Source organism: Stegodyphus dumicola, chromosome X1 (assembly GCF_044657685.1).
Source record: "Stegodyphus dumicola isolate Sdum_Otavi_A_Nest chromosome X1, ASM4465768v1".
NCBI lineage: Eukaryota > Metazoa > Arthropoda > Arachnida > Araneae > Eresidae > Stegodyphus > Stegodyphus dumicola.
Window position 1 is genome coordinate 228127877 of NC_140780.1, and position 19510 is coordinate 228147386.

Below are 19510 nucleotides of genomic sequence, written 5' to 3' on the forward strand. Positions count from 1 at the left end.
AACCGAACTTCATAAAAATGCCGCCACATTTCTGGCTTTATATCAGAGAACCTAGTGTCTCGACGAGCGGCTGTCAACGCGGGAAAATGTGCTGGCACATTTATGCCTCAGCATCTTTTTGTCTTTGCGAAAGACATGAATTTGAAGACAAAAATGTGCCAGCACTTTTTTTTTTTTTTTCAAGATGTCTGGGCCGATTAGACCACTCCCACCCATCCCTGGGGATGATGGATTTAAAGGCCCTATGTTTGATATCGAGATTTAGCAGAAAATTCAGATGTTGAACCTGTATTCAAAACCATTAGAAGTCGAAGAAATAAACGAATAATCCATTATCAGTTTTCAAGGATGCTTAAAAAGAAACGCAGTTTTAGAAAAAAATCGTAGTGCTTACTTCAGTGACGTCAGACAGGTCTAAATAAAAAAAATGTATTTAGAGCTTTTGAGGGCAGAAATCATTTGAATAATTCATCACGGCGAGCATAAATTTTCCATTTCCTTATGATTATTAAGAACTACATAGAAGCTGATTAAACTGCAAAGATTTGAAACTTCCTTTAAGATAAAAGACGACCGAGTTTACAGTGATCATCTATAAGTGTGATAGTACTAATGTTGAAGAGATGACCAAAGAATAGTACAGCTTACAAGATCTGATTTCTGGAAGGGTCCAAAATAATAAAAAAAATTTTATTTCCTACATTCATATGCTATACGTATCTCTTCACAAGATCGTTATCCTAACCATACGAATCACCTAATGACTTTCTTTTTTGAGGTGGGTGGAGGAAAAAGTCCTGTGTCAATAATGGGAACAGAGAGGAGTTTTTCTAAACTGAAATAAACAAAAACTCTTTTGAGGTCAGGTTGAAGAAAAGAAAATTTGAATTATGCGTTACGAAAGGCACTTAAATTTACGATAGGTTGCATTTGCAATAGATTGTAAATGCTGTATTTTAAAATACCTTATTTTTGTTAACTGTGTGAGGATATATCTATTTATTTTTAACTAATAGTTAATTTTAAGTTGAAGTACTTTTCTGTCAATCTCTTTTCATCTCCACTTTTGATGACAGAATGTAACTGAGATAGATTGTATGACAGAATGTAACTGATTCAGATTGAGGGAGAAAGAAGTACTGTTTAAGCGAAGGCTTCGCAAGTTGATTTTAGAGCATGATCTGCCTACTTGAGTCCACGTTGTTACCTTAACTTAATAGCGATTTGATTCTGTAGCGTTGAGTGCTTCTAGCCATTAGGCTTGTCTTGCTGGCTTTCTACAAATCAGAGCCTTTCCTGCGCATTACTTTATCCTGTTAGTCGTTAGGCTGATCTTTTACATTTGATTTTAGTTCAGCATTACGTATTTAAGTTAAGCCAGAAATCTTGGCTTGTGTAAACCCAAGTTGGGTCATTGTTTTTTCTTTGTGTTCAAATAAAAGGGTCTTATACATTCTTCTTCTGACTTTTGTTTTTGTAATCACAAGACAAGACGATAATTCTTCTATAGTCTGTTTAAAGACCGTAGTGAATGCTTCCTAAGGATACCAGACTTTATAACTGCATAAAGATATATTATGATTTGAAATATTAATGGGTTCTAAAATGATAATTATTGAAATAGCTCGTATAACTAGCTCTGGGGACTAAACAACTTGTGTTGAATCAAAAATGATTGAATTGTTTAATGAATATTTATTATTTCAAAAGACATTAATTTCCTTATATTCCGACTTCTCTATATTCTTTTTAACTTTGTCAATAATCTTTTGATTTATTGTATATGCAAAACAATAAATAGTTCTCTCAGAATTTCTTTTACAAAGGTAGAAATAAATTGAATCTCAATTTAAATACACGTTTGCAGTTTTTAGTTATGCTTTGTTTTTTCTAGGCTACGTTGTTCTAACAAGCTGTACATTTCAACCCCCCCCCAAAAAATTTAATTTAGTTAAGAAGAATTGGTATAAAAGAGTGAAGTTTTTTATTTAATAAAGGGATTACTTAATTGTTTACTTGTTCCTAATTTCATCCGCCTGACAGTAAAATCATTAGCAATAAGACCTTGTACTTAAAACATGCCGGCAACTTGTGTGCATAGTGATTTGATCCGTGCATTTTTTAAGCAATAATCTGCAACTGATATCTTTCCAGTGCAAAGTGTTAATTTCAGAAGATGAAATTAAATCAAATCTTTCTTAACCTATGCCTTAAAATATAATACGAATTTAAATTTACCCTGGAATCGCAAATGAATAATGAGTTCTGAAATTTTAGCGTTATTTATCACGGTTTCATTACTAGTAGCTATAAAAAATCATAAAATCATTATGTGTTAGAGTGTTTATCGTATAATTTAATTTGCGAACATGCTATTTGAACACGACTGACAATTTGAAATTTAATAAGTTTTTACGAATAAAATGCGATTTTAGAAATTAAATTCTTGATTAGTAAAGAAACATGTCTTTTGCATAACTTCTGTTTCAAAATGCCATTATATTTCAAACCTGAAACAGTTGTAGAAGTTTGTTCCAGGGGAGTCGCATTATCCAAATAGCCTCATGCGGCTCACGAGCCGCAGCTTGGCCATGCCTGCTAATTTTAATTGCTAAGTTTCAAGTTTGAGTCCTAATTAGCAACAGGTACAACCATAACGTAAACTTTTCGACCCTCCAGTTTATTTACTGCGCAAAAATATATTTTTCAACCTACGTTTCATGTACAAATATTATAGTATGTTTACTCTGCAATAAGGGTAATTAAAGTTCTTATGGTCCACCCATGTCCAATGAAAAGAAAACTAAGCAATTCGGCGTGGTTCTAATCCGGGCGAGCGGGCTGATTACATGAGCGTTTGCATCTTTTCCCTACGCGTAACGTGAATGTGAGCCAATTTTCCTTTGAAAGTCTTCCACAAAGGCATCTCTCTCTTTAATTATAAAAACTTACGGTACCTTGCCTTAATCGATTAAACAAGGAAACATTATTTTCTTTTTTTACCCATCACATTTCAAATTTTTTTACAAGATTCCATTTTAGTCTTCATTTATAACGATATGCACAAAATTTCAGTCAATGATGCAGCATTAATCACTTTAATAAATTTCTATTATTTAATTGTCATATTCTTATTTGCATTTGTAATTTTTATTTTCGTGCTTGAAAAATAAGTGAAGAAATTTCTTCATTCTTTTACAGCTAATTTCTTTAATCACAAGTCTTAATTAAAGAAACCAATAAATAATTGTAAAACGAACATCAGTAAAGTCATAGAAGAATGATTGTATCACTTCCTTTTCTTGAGATAGATAAAAAGTTTCTCATTAATATTTGCTGATATTCCTTTAAATATGATTTTTACTGTATATATCTATTTTGACATTTTTAGAAATCCTGTGAGAAACTGTGATGAATTTGCAAAGCTGGATTTGTCTCAGTGGCAAATAACAAAGTGAATGAATGAGCTTTATGTAATATTTTTACAAGAGTTTATGAAGCAATGATAAGAAGAGAGACAAACTGCTTAGTGCAATGTGTTATATATGGAGTTTAACCAAGAAGGATTTCAAAAGAATTATAGAAAACATAACGTTTATATTCATAAAATACTGTGGTTAACTGGTTAGAAACATTTTGCATCCGATGAGAAATGTTTTCATAAGCAATTTAATGAAAATGTACGTTATATTGAATTCTGATGATATAATATATAAAGTTTACAAATAAATGATGTTTTAGAACTAAATCCAGCAAGAATAAGAATTTTTATGTTTACTTTATCAGCAGCCTCTATAGATTTATGTCTCCAAATGTTAAAGGGCACATCCGAAAAAATGTGATTCTTAAATTTTTGTAATTTAGTGATTAAATAAGCAGCAATCTGTAGATTTAAGCTCAAATAATCACAGAATATTTTCATATATGCTAAAATATGACATTTCAGAATTTATAATAAAACATATGAATAATTCATTGTTTAATTATCAGATGTTTCCTAATAAATAAATCAGGAATTCTAAACCTCGGACTTAGGAATTCTAAACTTCGGTAGAAAAAAAAAAAATATGTTACCTAACTACTGGAACCAGAAACTATGAGAGATTATGTAATTTGCAATCTTTTAATTTAGATCTGTGCCTATTATTCAAATAATTGTGATAAATAGCTACATTTTCCCTTGAATATTTGAAAAACTAGGATAATTGTATATTAAAAAAGCTATTAAGTTTTGAATGACTATTTGAAGTATTCATAGAAAGTCCATCTACTGAAATTTAGAACATTTTCCACTTGTTTAACTTTTATGCCACTCTAACATATTATTAAATTACATTCCAATAAGATGTTTCGTATCCATTAACGATTAATTTGATTTTGTGAAGCATTTTTAAATATTAAATTAACAGTACTTTAGATTTTACAGAACACCTACTACAAACGTAAAACTACCTTTTATATATACAGTAGACGCTATATCTGTCTGACTCCCTTTTAACTCTCGTTGCAAATGAAGAAAAGCGTTTTTAAAATGCTATAGACACAGTGTGTCCTAATATCAGGAAAATATTTTAAAATTTGACTCCGTGAAACAAAATTAGTTATATCCTTCCGAGATCTTCGTTACTGAATTATACAATGTGTTGCTGCATTTTTAAACTGGCTCTTGCTCGCTATTGAAGTGTATTAGTATTCAAATTTTATGCATGTGCTTTGACATTATAAAACTCTATATATTTACTTAGTTGTGTTCTGTAGCATTTAGTGCTTATTTGTTCATTTGTCATTAAACGAATTGATTGTTTTATGCTTTACTGTACAGTAATTTTAAATTGTTTATCTCGAAGAAGGGATAAATAAAAAACTATTTTCAAATTTATCTCTCTTGTTTTTTCCACAGGAATGATAATTTTATATGAATTCTGAAATTTTTCTAAATTATATTCTAAGAATATTTATTATTTTAAATTTTCCCTTTATAACTGTACCCGTCGAAAGATAATATTTACTGAGGTTATAATATATGAAGCACTATTTACTGACAAGTACTCAAATAAATAAAAACCTCAAGATAATAAAATACTATTTAGAGTAACCGTTTCTTTCTCCCAGGTGTATACAGCTACATTATCCAGAATTCAATATTATTTTCAACCAGTTAGATTCCTAAACAACTCAGTTTAAGTATTTATTAAAAGAAAAATAACTTGAAACCATGTTTGCTGTTAATATTATTTTTTCTAGTCCTGCATCTTTATTATTGATAAAATATTTAATGAATCACCAATGAAACACTTCTAAATCAGCATACCTGTATTCTGAGAGTACGTATATACATACATCCAGAATGTCCTATACGGAATTTAGAATGTTCTTCGAAACACAGAGTTCTTGAATTCAAGAGAAAGAGATTACCGCATCTGCCGCTAATCTTTTCGCTACAATTTCTCCCAGAGTCTGAATTGCTTGAATCGACTACAGCCTTTAAGCCATAATTGATCGCCAGAGATTAAAGGCTTCAGCCAAAATTTATAGGCTCGCATTGCATTACAATATCTGCAATTTTACTTTGTTTCTGTAATCCCCGCAAATTCTGTAATTGATTTCTCTTATCACACAGGTTAGGTAACTATTAACTAATAAAAAGTTTTATTTTAAACCTTTTTCTGTATTGAAATTACTTTACTGGGAGATTAAACAAGGCAATGAGTCACTTTACTGTCTTCATGGTTGTACAGATTAACATTGACAGTATATATGATCGGTACAGAGACGCCCAATGCACATAATTAAGTATGCATTGAGATAGCTCAAATTTGAATATCTCGTAGATACAATGCGAGCTTCGGTGAAACCATCCGTCACTTGCGATGGTAGTAGCCTTGTAGTAAGTTTTGTGGAAGGGCTGAAAACTACTTCCTACTGCACCCAAATGAATAGCAGTTCAGCAGTTTCGGTGGTTGCTCAGGCACCAGTACCACCCTCCACTATCAGCAGTCCCATCAGCTCTAAAGAACCTCCGAACATAAGTAGTCTAGATGTTAATGTCTATTCTAAATCTTTAATCTAGTAAGGTGATTTAAAATCACCTTACTAGATTAAAGATTTTCCTTGTAGAACAAAAGCGGATAACTGTCCAGCTGGAGGTCCAATTACAAGAAGCAATGCCTTGTACACCAATGCATTTTCAAGGCAAGTTAGCTTCGGACAGTGCAATGAATATCACATGTGCCGCAGCAATTACTTCACCGCTGAAAAACGTGAAAGACGCACTATCTATATTGGTAACACATAAAAGGAGGAGACTACAGTGTGCCCCACTTTTGCAAAATCAAAGGAATGATCTTTCCAATCATGTTCTTTTGATAAAACCCAAAGCCTGAACAAGAACACTAGAAGGCATAAAGGCATAAGTGAATTTAGAACTGAAGACAGCTTTTCTGTCTGTCCAAGCTGTTCTGAATTTCAATTATACAGGTTCGTCCCACCAGATACAGAGAACCTCTGGTTAGGTGCTGCGAAAAAGCGCACTTCCAAGGATTAAAACGAGCAATTCAGGATAGCCCTTTACTCAAGAATTCTTCGGAACTCAGACAACCGAAGCCCAAAAAAGTTAGTTACGTCATCTTTGTGGTTCCAGAAAGTATACACCTAGGAGACATCGCGGCTGCTCTAGCAGATCAGCTTCCGAGTTTTGATACAAGCGCTCTTCAAGCCTGAGGCAGTAATCCAGGCCAGTCTGGCAAGAAGAACTGGGTTACTGAAATTGAACCGTAGCACGTGGAACTCCTAAACAATCGGGGTAGACTGTTAGTGGGATTTGATTCCTTTCATGTCCGCTCTTACATCAAGATAATAAGGTGTTGAAATTGCCAAGAGTTTGGACACCTAGACAGGAACTGCAAAATCCTGGAAAGTGTTGCAGTGGGCACTTGACTCAGGAATGGGCATCAATTCCAAGTTCATAGTCTTAACTGAAACATTAGTACAAAAAAAGGACCTCCTACAACACCGCTCATTGCGCCGTAGCTAGCGCTTGTCCAGTCTATGGAGAGCAATTAAATACCTTCATCAACTTCACAAAACGAAGTGAAAGAAATTCAAAAGAATATTCCAGAGCTCAACATAATACTGAGAGTATTTACGCATTTTTAGAACGATGTCGATAGAGAGTTAAAGAAAGCAAATGTTTGTCAATAAAAATTTCTGGCGACAGCTTATTATTTGCAATGAGAAATATCGTCTGCTACATTTAAATTTACTCTTCTTTCAAAATGTCCCAAGTGAACAATCTGTAGATTGAAGAATATGTTTTTGCTTTTTCCGAAGAGAAATATTCTTATTCCATAATTTAAAAACGCTGTAAAATGCAAGTTATTAAAATTTCTACGTGCAGAATAAGCAACATTATTAATCGGAAAGGGAAAACCGTCAATTACTACTTCTACATGAAAAGAAGACTTCAAAACGAATACTGGAAAAAGTTAGGTAGTTGTTTCTCGTGTTTCTAAAGTTAAATCGTTGAAAATACGCCTACTCAAAAATAAATTGCAAAGTCTTTAAATATATCTGTAGCAACAATAAACGACATAAGAAACCAAGATTTACAGCATAAAAAAGCTAAAAAACATAATGTTCTAATGTTCACCAGCTTTTGCCGAAGCATGTGACTCAAGAATAATTTCTAGACCCGTGTATGAACACAATTGAACAGGAGATACATGAAAATACGTTGTAAACCTAGATAAAGCATTGGTTTATTTAAATGAATGCAACAAAAGAAAGGTCTACATAGAAAATGAAGACACAAAATGTACAAACCTTGATGAGTCAATGCAAAGAAAGTTTTAGTAATGTGTATATAATTGTCGCAGGATTCTCTTACAGTACGAAATTAAAATTATTAATACTGGAGGGAAAATGTTAAAAATCAATTCAACGTACTATCAAGGAAAGGTTTTTTTGTCCGATACTTACGGAAGAAATTTCATTTCCTTATCCACTTGACTTTCGAAGAGTTAAACTTCATAAATACAAAGCAACAAGTCATACTTCGGAAAATACCATTGTATTCCTTGAAAAGCTGAAGACTGATGCAGATATTGCATACACACCTTTTCAACGTATTCCTGCAAATTCCCCTAACATTTTACCCGTGGACTACATTGCCTTTGTTTGCTTGGAGAAAGCTCTTTCTAAGTGCAAATCCACCACGATTGATGCAATCTGTAAAGTAGGGGAAGAGGAATAGAAATCAATACCGTGGAAATTTTACGAAAAGCATTCTTATCATGGGAACCACGATGCAAACTTAAGCTGCGTTCAGACGGGGGGCATAAAGGGCATAAGTGGTTAAAGCCGAGCTCCGTTGTCAAGGCAACCAGTCTGTGCTACGTCACAAAATCTGGTTTAGGGCTCATGGCATAAGGTTCCAAGTTTTCAACTTTACGCCGAGTTTGGTATAAGCGTTGACCAATCAGAGCGAAGCTAAAACGAAGCGGCTTTCTACAGACGATTTCGCTGTTAGATCGAAGGCGACTTTTTTTTAATATGGAGCACATCGTATCCGAATGAGTTGTAATCGTATCTGAACGAAATAATGAGGTGATCTCGCAAGAAATCTACAATTATGACATGCATTTTAATGAGTTTGCATAATAATTGAAAAATATGGATGAAACTCGTAATGCGAAAGTTAAGCTCAGGATCATGCACGCTGTATATGATCCTGTAGATCAGGGTTTCTTAAACTGTGGGTCGCGACCCCCACTGCAGCAGGGGATCGTCAAAAATTTTAGTAGTTTTGATATTTCTTTAACTTATTATAATAATTTTACAATTACCAAATATTTTTACATAATGTATCTGAAAATAGATAAAGATAAGGCAATACAAACAAAGAAAAAAACGAAAACGTTTCGACGTATTCTTTTTATAATATAAACGTTCATCTTCCTTGCTTTGCACGTGACGCTGTCATTTCGTCTGTTACTTATTTAAAATTTTCACATTGTTTAATGTCTTAAAAGAAGAAATTAAAGTAAATGACCTAAAACTGCAATAGTATATTACAGTACAAGTGAAAAAATTCACAGTTTCACTCACGCGCGTGTCGGATTTGCGCAATACTTATGGGGTCAAACAAAATTTTTGTAAATATTATGGGGTCCTGGGGGTCGGGAAAAAATCTGTGGTGATAAAAAGGGGTTGCGACTGAAAAAGTTTAAGAAACCCTGCTGTAGATGATTGATCCCATCCATTATTTTTTTATTTTATTATGAAAATTCTTGAAAAATGCATGCTTGCAAAAATTTTATTTTTTCTGCTTAAATTATTATTATTACTTTCTTTCTGTTTATTATTTTTGTATCAATTATTACTATCATTTTCTTCCTGTTTAATTCTTTTTGTATTTAAGAACAAATTTATTGAAAAAGCTGGAAATATTGTATTGCTATTTGCTTCAAATGCTGATTTTTCCAAACAAACTCCATGAATTAATTTTACTAAAACATCAAATCAATATCAAGAATCTGAATTTTTTTATAATATATATTGTAATATGTAAGTAAAAATATTACTTTAAAAAAATAAAAAAAAACTATTTTCACTTATTTAAGAATAGTCACAATAGTCAATTCAATGGTGTAAGCTTTGTATAAGTAATAAAAAATTAATCTTTTGAGAAAATGCTCTTATGAAGTTCAAGAAGGAAAAATGTAGTGAAATATCCTTAAAACAACAGTCAACAGTCTAGACAGTTTTGTATCCTGTTGATATTCTGTTCTGTTTTTTAATTACGTTCTCCATGAAAGGAATTTACTTTTAATGAAACTGAATAGCACACATAATTCATAACATGGACTATAATTTAATGAATAGTATTTGTAATTATTATCCACTCTTCATTACTATCATTTGAATGGAATTTTGATCATTAAATTCATGCTATTTCTCTGGTAAAAATTCCTGGATAAGGTATGAATGTTTATAATTTTGTTATATTTGAAGACTTGGGTACTTAAAATTTGTCAATGTGAAATTACTTTTGAGATATTGGTCGTAAACAGAAATGACAGCATATTTTGAAATTAAACTCGTTTTGGTGCTTTAATATGCATGTCTGCCAGTCAGTGAAGAATTGTCATGATCTGTCAGCAAATGAAAAATCATTAAAAGTAATTACTTCTGACTACAAACGTGAATGAAACTTACATCTATGACATCTCAGAGCACAGCAGAGTTTAATTTGAATTACTCATGTTATATAAAAATACCAGTTTGCAGAATCATCCACAAAAATTCCTGAAAGTTATTGTTTACTTTGTACTGTAGTCTCTCGGGTGTAACCCCCCCCTTTTTTTTTTTTCAGAAAAAGCATATGAAAGTCAGGGGTGCGACTTATACATGCAAATGATTAGAAATAGATGCATACAAACAGCTGGCAATACAGCAAAATGTATTTAAATATTGAGCATCAAATACATTGTTGTGTGAACGTTTCATACTATTGTAAAAGTTTAGTTGTGGTTGCTGGCTATGGTGACCAGTTGTGGAATACTAGTACTAGTGATAATTGATACTGGTAGTGCAGTCAACTATTGTAGTGATCGACAGTAACAGTGAATAAGGAGTGCTAAGCACAGAAATGTGTTTCTTTTGATTGAAAATTAAAATAATAATAATAATAATAATGTATGGTAAGTACTGTTTTCCGCTTAACTGCTTTCACACCTGCAAAATGAAAAAATATTATATACAGGCTATTTGTCACTTATCCTCAAGATTTTTTTTTAATTAGGCATATTTAGAATATCGTATTTTTCCTAAGAGAAATTACATATAAAAATTGAAGGAGGTTTTATATATATAAATATGCATGCGCATATTTATAGTATAGAGAGTACTACACTGCAATGCAAAAATATTTCATACTGCTTTGCATAGAAATATGTGCCAACCAAGTATTGGTCTTTCCAAAAAATATATATCTAGACCATTTCGTTCTTTTTCTTTTTTTACCTTCTTCCGTTGCCTCTTGGCTAATAAGAAGGGCAGATAAAAGAGCATTCTGTTGAGCCAGTAAAACTTTGAGCTGAAAAAGCCATGACACAAAATAACGAAAACAAGCAAACCGAACGCGGGAAATCAATCGAGCGGAAAAACAGCGCGCAAAAGGTGTAGACACATCCACGCATGCGCACATTTAGCTTCTCTCATTGGCCACAGCTTGGACCCGTCTCGCAGGTGTCAACGGAACTCCCGTATTTTATGATCTTATGACTATGCTTCTGCCGCCGTCTGAACGTAGCCTTATAATACAGAAAAAACTATCAGAACGAAGATTTAAAAAAATACTCTTCACATTTTAAGTATCAACTGAACAGCCCGGAAATCTTTCTAAAAACGTCCTCGGTGCAATGCAATTTTGCAGAGATGTCACTCAGATTAGAAGAATGCAGATTAGAATTCAAGAAGCTGCGGCTACTTGACTTCACCAGGAAACCTATACCATCAGTGGAACAATTCCAGGAGTCTCGTCACCCTGCATTACATCTTTCTGTATCATCATTTTTATCTAAAAATCTACTTGCGAGAATTGTCTATAATAGCACTCTTTCACCTACACTAATGAAGACTATGGACCACATGGCAACTATCAGAATAGTTACTTGCAACAGCAGCATAAATAACACGGTTGTGTACTTCCCATCGAGCACTGATACCACCGCTCTTTTGGAGGAGCTAACTCTCCATCCAACAACAGGACCGATGTATAAGATTATTGCAGAGTACTTCAATGCTGCTAGACCCTCTGGGGAGCTGACACTGAGAACTCAAGGGGTGCTACAACGTTGGAATTTACAGAATTGCATCAATACGTAGTTTTGAACAGCCAGGATTAAAAGTATCAGAACAAGAGGATGGCCTGACATAATCATGGCCTCCCTGTCTACGACCAATTATTTAAAAGACTTTTTCAGTTAGCGATCTCCTACCCCGGAGAGACCATAAGATCACAAAATTTAAGATAGAGGCTCTAGCAGTTTTTAACCATCTAGACTCTGTTTTAAATCGTAATAAAACGGCGATTTAAAACAGAGTTTACAAGGGCATACAAACCTAACAGATTTTCTCAAAATTAATGCAGAGAATATCATAACAGAATTAAATAATTTTCAAGAAAGAGAGACACAATTTATACGATAGACTAGTGAATACAGTAAAGGGCCGTTCCCACTGGGGTTTATCTGAGCTAACGAGGACAACTAAGGTAGCCGACCCATCTCCAAAACCAGTTTTTTCCGATATGGCAGCAAGTTAAAAAATCAGAACTGCAGGCATAGCGGAGCTAGTTGACACAGGGAACTGACTCCGTTAGCTCAGATAAACACCAGTGGAAACGGCCCTTCTGTAGAAACTGTATTGCACCAGATGGCGCAGTGTGCGCTTGAATTCTTCGGACTAGTGCAGAACCTTGATGATTGCGAAAGATGTATCACCATCGCGAAACATTAACTAAAGTTTATCTGTGCCTCTCTTTGTTGTAAATGTATTTAATTGTGTCGTCAATAAAATATAGAGAAAATGATAAAAGTCGAGAATGCGTCTGACAGGTAAGTGAGATTTCTTTATATATTGATTTGAATTGAGTTTTAGCGACAAAGAATGTATATGCGTATTTACAAATCTTTTTACATGCCTGTTACAAGGCGTATCGCCTGAACAAAGTCAAAATGAGAAACACTACTCTTGGTTAACTTCAGAGCTCATGGCGGAAAGAAGCAAGGTAAGGGCACTGCGACGCAAAGCCCAGGCAAAAACTGTTCAAAATCAATGGCAGTATAACGTGAGTTTATACGGCAAAGGGAGAGTCACAAAAAAAAGAGAAAGATAATGAAGGCTAAAATTGCTTCTCGGAGTTTTTTTTTTTTTTTTTTTTTTTTTTTTTTTTTTTACTTTTTACGATGAGGCTGATTTTACAGACTGAGGGAATGAGGATAGAATTATTTACAATTCGAAATGCAACCAAAGAAGAAGAACCTCCACCGACGAAGACAGGATTATAATATGCCATAATTAGCAATCTAGCCACTATGATAACTCTCGGACCGGCTAGCATCCATAATATAGTCTTGCGTGCTATTCGCAAAGAAATACCAGAAGTTCTCATGCTTGTGCTATTAGCTTACTGGAGACTACAGAACTTTCCCAAAATAATGAAGATCGCACATGTAGCATTCCTCCTGAAATCTGGGAAAGCTCTTGATCTTTTATCATACAAACCGTACATTTGCTACCATCAATGGGCAAGTTTCTGGAAACAATCATACTGAGCAAGATTATATATTTCATGAATAAATCAAAAACATTTAAATACAATTTGGCTTTCGAGCACGCAGCTCTGTAGAGTCATTAGGATTTTTGGAAGCAGGAGAGATGAAAAATTAACAACCGCCTTCGCCGGGAATCGAACCACGGACCTCTGGAATACCGGCCCAGCGTGCAGAACCACTACACCACGAAGGACGCTAGGAAAGGGGGAGAAATACCTTATATACTCCCCTTTTTAAAGGGCGACTAGGGTTTTAAGGAACCTAGTCGCCAAATCCTGGGTGTGGAGAATCATCATCCACAACCCTTTTAGTTCGGGCGCCACTTGTAGAGTCATTAGGATTTTTGGAAGCTGGAGAGATGAAAAATTAACAACCGCCTTCGCCGGGAATCGAACCACGGACCTCTGGAATACCGGCCCAGCGTGCAGAACCACTACACCGCGAAGGACGCTAGGAAAGCGGGAGAAATACCTTATAGCTCAACAGAACATCGAATTGAAGATCTCATGACAACAGTACGGCAAACAGGAAGTTTCCATACCCTGGTGACAGCAGTAGACATCAGGGAAGCCTTCGATTTCCTCTAGTGGCCTGATGTACTTGTCATTCTAGAAAACATGGCCTGCCTCAGAGCATTAATCACATTACTACGATCCTACGTACAAGATAGAAGAATTCATGTCACAACTGACACTGGAGTCTTTAGGAAGGATGTAAACAGATGGTATCCTCAGGGCTCTTGTTTGAGTTGATGGCTTGTAGTATAGGCACTAGGCTTGTGAATTCTGGTACCAAAGCGCTTCGACTATCAAATCTTAAAATAACACTTCGGTCTGATTCTACTACAGCCATTTGGTAGATAAAAGAAGTGGGAAACTGGCCAGTTTTCTTGATAAACTGAGTTAGACTGCCTGTGCGTCAGTTGACAAACGCAAAGGCACAGAAACATATTCTGGGAAGTATGAATATTGCTGATTTACCGTCATGTGGCTGCTCTGCTAGGGGCATGATTGCTTACAAGTGGTGGGAGGGGCCTTCGTGGCTAAAGGAAAATCCTGAATGTTAGGCGGTTGTTTAAATTGGTCGCCAACCTTAGACAAACTTAAAAAGGAAAAAGTTTAAAATAATAACTATTAATTTGGTGAAAGATGCAAGTCTTTGGCATCTAAACAACATATCAAACTATGATAAATTAATCTGAGTGTTTACTTGGGTTTTAAGATTTGTAAATAATTGTCGACCAACTCGAATCAAGCCTAACAACCCTGAACTTTCTTTTCTGCAACTGATAATTCTGAGATGTGTTTGATCTGTTCAGTTATTACTTGCCTGATGTAAAATCTTTGAATTTCGTTTCATTTAAAAATAAAGATATCTTAAGAATAAGAACCAAGACAAGTCATCAATATGATGAAGAATCCTTTACTAGGTTATTAATCAAATTTATACAACTTAGACATGCTGGTCTTCAAATAATGCACGTCTTATTACGAGAAAAATATTGGATAATTAAAGCTAGGAAAACAATTAAGAATGTTCTATATAACTGCATGACATGTAAACGTTTTAAAATTAAATCTATGTCAAGCGAACCTACACCTTTGCCACCAGACTGAATTACAGATTGTGTAGCTTTTGAAGTTGTAGGGATTGATGTGGCCGGGCCTTTGTTTTTGAAAACTGGGGAAAAGGTGGGGATAGCATTGTTTACTTGCATGGTGTTTTGAGCCATTCACCTAGAAATGGTAAATTCTTTGTCTTCGGATGCTTTTTGTTGGCTCTTAGGCAGTTTATTGCTAGGTGAGGAAGGTCAAGTACAATTTATTTTGATAACAGAACCAACTTCAGAGAAGCATTTAATGATCTTCCTAAATTAGATTGAGACAAGATTTCTAGAGAGAGCTTCATACATAATGTTATTTGGAAATTTATACCACCCACCGCAGCCCAGTGGGAAAGGTTGATTTGCATTGTAAAGGAATTATTAAAAAGAACTCTAGGTATATCTGTATTGAATCAGGAAGAACTTAACACTGTGATCTGTGAATGTGAATCAACTGTTTTGACTCGAAATCCAACTTTTTATTAATATCAAATTTATTTCACTTTACAAACACATGCATATTAATGCAACTATTTTACATATAGAGTTTAGTATAATGATCAAACGACCCATACATCTTAATGATGAAAAACATTCAGTATCTCAGTAACGTAACTTAACTGCTTAGAATGGGAATTTTCTAATCATTACATTCAAAAACTGGTTCCCAGATTCATACATCAAACAAAATTACAACACACGAAATGTTAAATTTAATAGGAGTCGCAGCAACATCCTCCCGCTTTGCATTGCAGGCAAGTTTGCCTTAAAAGCAATGCAAAACGAAGCAATGAAAATGTATACATATATAATAGGCATATATTTTAATGCATGACATGAAACTGAACTAAGAACTATAAATGTGTGAATTTAACATAAAAGAACAATAAACAACACATTACAATTATCTAAGTCTAGGAAAAAAGTCACTAGCAGTTCATAAGTCCATCCGTTTAACAGGCACTACTCGACGACTAAATCGAGTTACCTTTACATCTTTCAGAATCTCGTTGTTGTAAGGCCTCAGTGTTTCACCCAGGCGGCCCGGGCTTGATTCCCGTAATGGGAACCATCTGATGTATCAGAATCAGTCCAACACTCAAACACTCATTTAAAGAAGCATATCCAGGTCGCTTGAAACAAGCGTCGAGCACTGGGCGTACTTTTGTAGTACTGCTGGATGGCTTGATAATAGGCCTATGAGGGAGATAATGACTGAGTTTAAACAGCTGCTTCATTGAAACCGTTTCTATGATGTCTTCTAATTTCCACCGTTGGAATATAGCATTGTAGGCTTGGAAGTTATTTTCATTTAATAATCATTTTGTTACCATGCGAAGACGCAATTCAGCTATATCGTACTTATCATAAAAAGCAGGATTCCCAGCTAGCCACGGCAAAGCTACTTCTTAACGTCCATCTAAGGTTTATGGATCAAAGTTTCTTCATCAAGAAGGATCTTATTTCTTCTTTCTACAAGATCTGTAATCGTTAAAACTTCTAAATCCCATGTCTTCGGCACCTCAAAATTTTGAAGATTTAACATGACCACATTAATCACTTGCTTTTTTTTGCCAGGTCCTAAAACTGTCCTACAGCTGAAACCCCAGATGTAAGTACCTCAATTTTTCCCATCAAAATGCATCCATGTACATCGGCTCCTAGAAGAATTTGTATAGGTGGTGTAGCTCTTCCAACATCTGTCAGTTTTATCCCTCACGACACAAGCTCAACAAGCAATGTTTCATCACGTATTCTGGGTAGCATTGAACAAATTTTCTGTTGATCAAGCAGAGACATTGAAGTAGAATACTTTCGATCTAAACTTTCAATAGTTAATGTATATCTATTATGCTCAACAGCGGGAGAAATTCCTCCACCAAACAGTCCTTGAGATAACATTTTCTTTCCGGAAGGAGGAAGATTTAACTCAGCAGCTAAGCTCTTCTCAATATAAGAAAGATGTGATCCATCATGTATTAATGCTCGAACACAGATTTCTTTGCTCCTATGCCGTAACCTGATCGTGATTGTTTTCAAATATATTTCACATTCTGAAGGAAGATTTGTCAATAGAGTATCTGTAGAATTTTGCTTTTCATCTGCTACGTTGTCCTTTGATGAGGAATTAATATCTTTACGTAAATCTGTTCAAAGTAATGTGTAATGCCTCCATGCACAAGCCAAACATTTCACGCTACTGTGACACTTTTTTGCCATATGACCAGGCTTAAGGCAAACAAAGCAGAATTTCTGTCGCATAACTGGGATTTTCTGTCATCGTAACTCATTGTTGATAATGTTTGCCAATCCTGACTTGGATGAGGACGGTCACAGAATATACATCTAACTTTTCATGCAGATGTGTTCGAAATTAAAGTAGCAGCAGTACATTCACCTCGTTGAACTGGTGCATGTAATTCTTTTCATTTAATACAACTTCCAAATGCATTTTCTGCTAAAACACGATGTTCTTCATAACGTAGGAAAGACATCAAATTTTCCAGAATCTTTTCCTTTGCAAGGACTGGCTTTCCCTCTTCAACGTCTCTGAGCTCTTTTCTTCTTCTGAGTTGAGTCTAAACCTATCCCAAGCCTTTAAAATTTCTATTGGAAGACACGATTCCACAACAGGATACAACACTGCTACGTAATTTGATGTTGTTACACCCAATGTTTCTAAAGCTTGTAAATATGAACCAAGTTTACCATATAAATCAGCTAACTTGATAATTGATTTTTTATTTACTAATGCCAAAGATTCTCGAATGTAAACTTTAATTAATAAGTCCTTTCTGTCATATCGAGACTTGAAATGGTCAATAACTTAAACGTAGTTATTTTTAGAAGGTGGATAACTTTCAGCGATATCATGTGCTTTACTCTTTGGTTTCAAAGAAGTAAACAGATATTGAAATTTATCTTCTCTTAAATTTTCATGTTCATAAACTCTAGAAAATTGACCCCAAAATGACACCCATGATCTAGGCATAAGATCATGCTCCTTAAGATATAATTTGGGAAGTATTAAACTATCAGATGCAAGCTTATTAGAAATTACAGATTTAACTTTGTTACGTTGATTATAATTCTTCTCATACATAACTCTTATTTCAGTAAATTTATCTCGGTAAGACTCCATAGCATCATATTCTTCATCCATAAATCTAACTAAATTTTTACTTTCTCCATCTACTTTAAATAAATGCTCTGCCTTCTCAACAACTTTGAAAAACTGAACATGAATGTTCCTTATGACATCGATCTTACTATGAATATCGACAAATGTATTCGCAGCCATAGTAGAGATGGCATAAATTAGTTCTTTCTGCTTGTAACTTAATTTCACGTTTTGCTTCACCAATCTTTAATGTAGCCTCCATTCTATTTGTTCTGAATCTAGAGTCATTTTACCTTTCTTAAAATGTACTATATCAGATTGAACATAAATACTCTACATGAAACAAAACTTAGTATAAAATAACTCAAGAAGCAATAAAAATTAAATAAATTCATAAATTATATGGTTTACCTCCAATAAAGTAATGTTCGATTCGTAAATCCAACTGCTTCTGGTTCGCTACTTAATGCGGAGTACGATGTCTCAGTCACCAGATGCCACTTTTGTTTTGACTCGAAATCCAACTTCATTTAATATCAAATTTATTTCACTTTACAAACACATACATATTAATGCGACTATTTTACATGTAGAGTTTAGTATAATAATCAAATGATCAGTAATGATGAAAAACATTCAGTATCTCAGTAACGTAACTTAACTGCTGCTTACATAACTGCTTAGAACAGGAATTTTCCAATCATTACATTCAAAAACAAAACTGGTTGCCAGATTCAAACATTAAACAAAATTACAAAACAAACTATTAAATAATAAGAAATAGGAAATGTTAAACTTAATAGAAGTTGCAACACCAACTGTTAATAGTAGACCATTAACAAAAGTATCAGAAGATCTACAAGAATTTATTCCTCTTACACCCACTAGGTTTCTTATCAAAAACCACCGTTCCAGTGTTAGGGATATTGATAAATTGGATTCCCAAAATTTCAATAAAAAATTAAGATACTGAAGAAAACTTTTTAAAGATTTATGAAAACAGTTTAGAAAAGAATATCTCAGTGTGCTTATTCAGAAATGCCATGAAAAACCATCACGTGAACCAAAAATTGATAATAGTTTTGATTGGTTATGATAATAAAAAGTTTAGTTAGGCCTATAGCAAAGATTATTGAACTGATTCCTGGTCAAGATGGGAAAGTCTACACTGTTAGACTTAAAACATAACGCAGAAGTGCCTTGCAACCGGTGCAGAGGGTTTTCCCTTTACAGCTACAAGCTGTTAGAACAGTGTTTACTGAAAATAAGAAAACAGGAGAGAAGGAATCTAATTCTCATATTACGACTAGTTTATCTCCCGATATAATAATAGAAAGGTATACCTCTTGTGGTAGGTGGGTAAAAAAGCACCTAAAAGACTGATTTTATTCAGTTGTACTTGTTATAAGTCTCAACGAGAGGAGGCAGAACCAAAAGGTTAGTCTTCAG

General features: G+C 34.2%; 1 protein-coding gene across 1 annotated transcript in view; it reads left to right on the forward strand.

The window, feature by feature from the left end:
- The window catches only part of LOC118189021 (immunomodulatory peroxidase-like), a 91261-nt gene extending 86382 nt beyond the window's left edge, over positions 1–4879 (forward strand). Inside the window, exon 19 of the mRNA XM_085806933.1 lies at positions 3392–4879. Coding sequence (XP_085663059.1) covers positions 3392–3458 — 67 coding nt within the window. The 3' untranslated portion in view covers positions 3459–4879. The remainder of the gene's footprint in view (positions 1–3391) is intronic.
- Positions 4880–19510: the final 14631 nt, after the last annotated feature.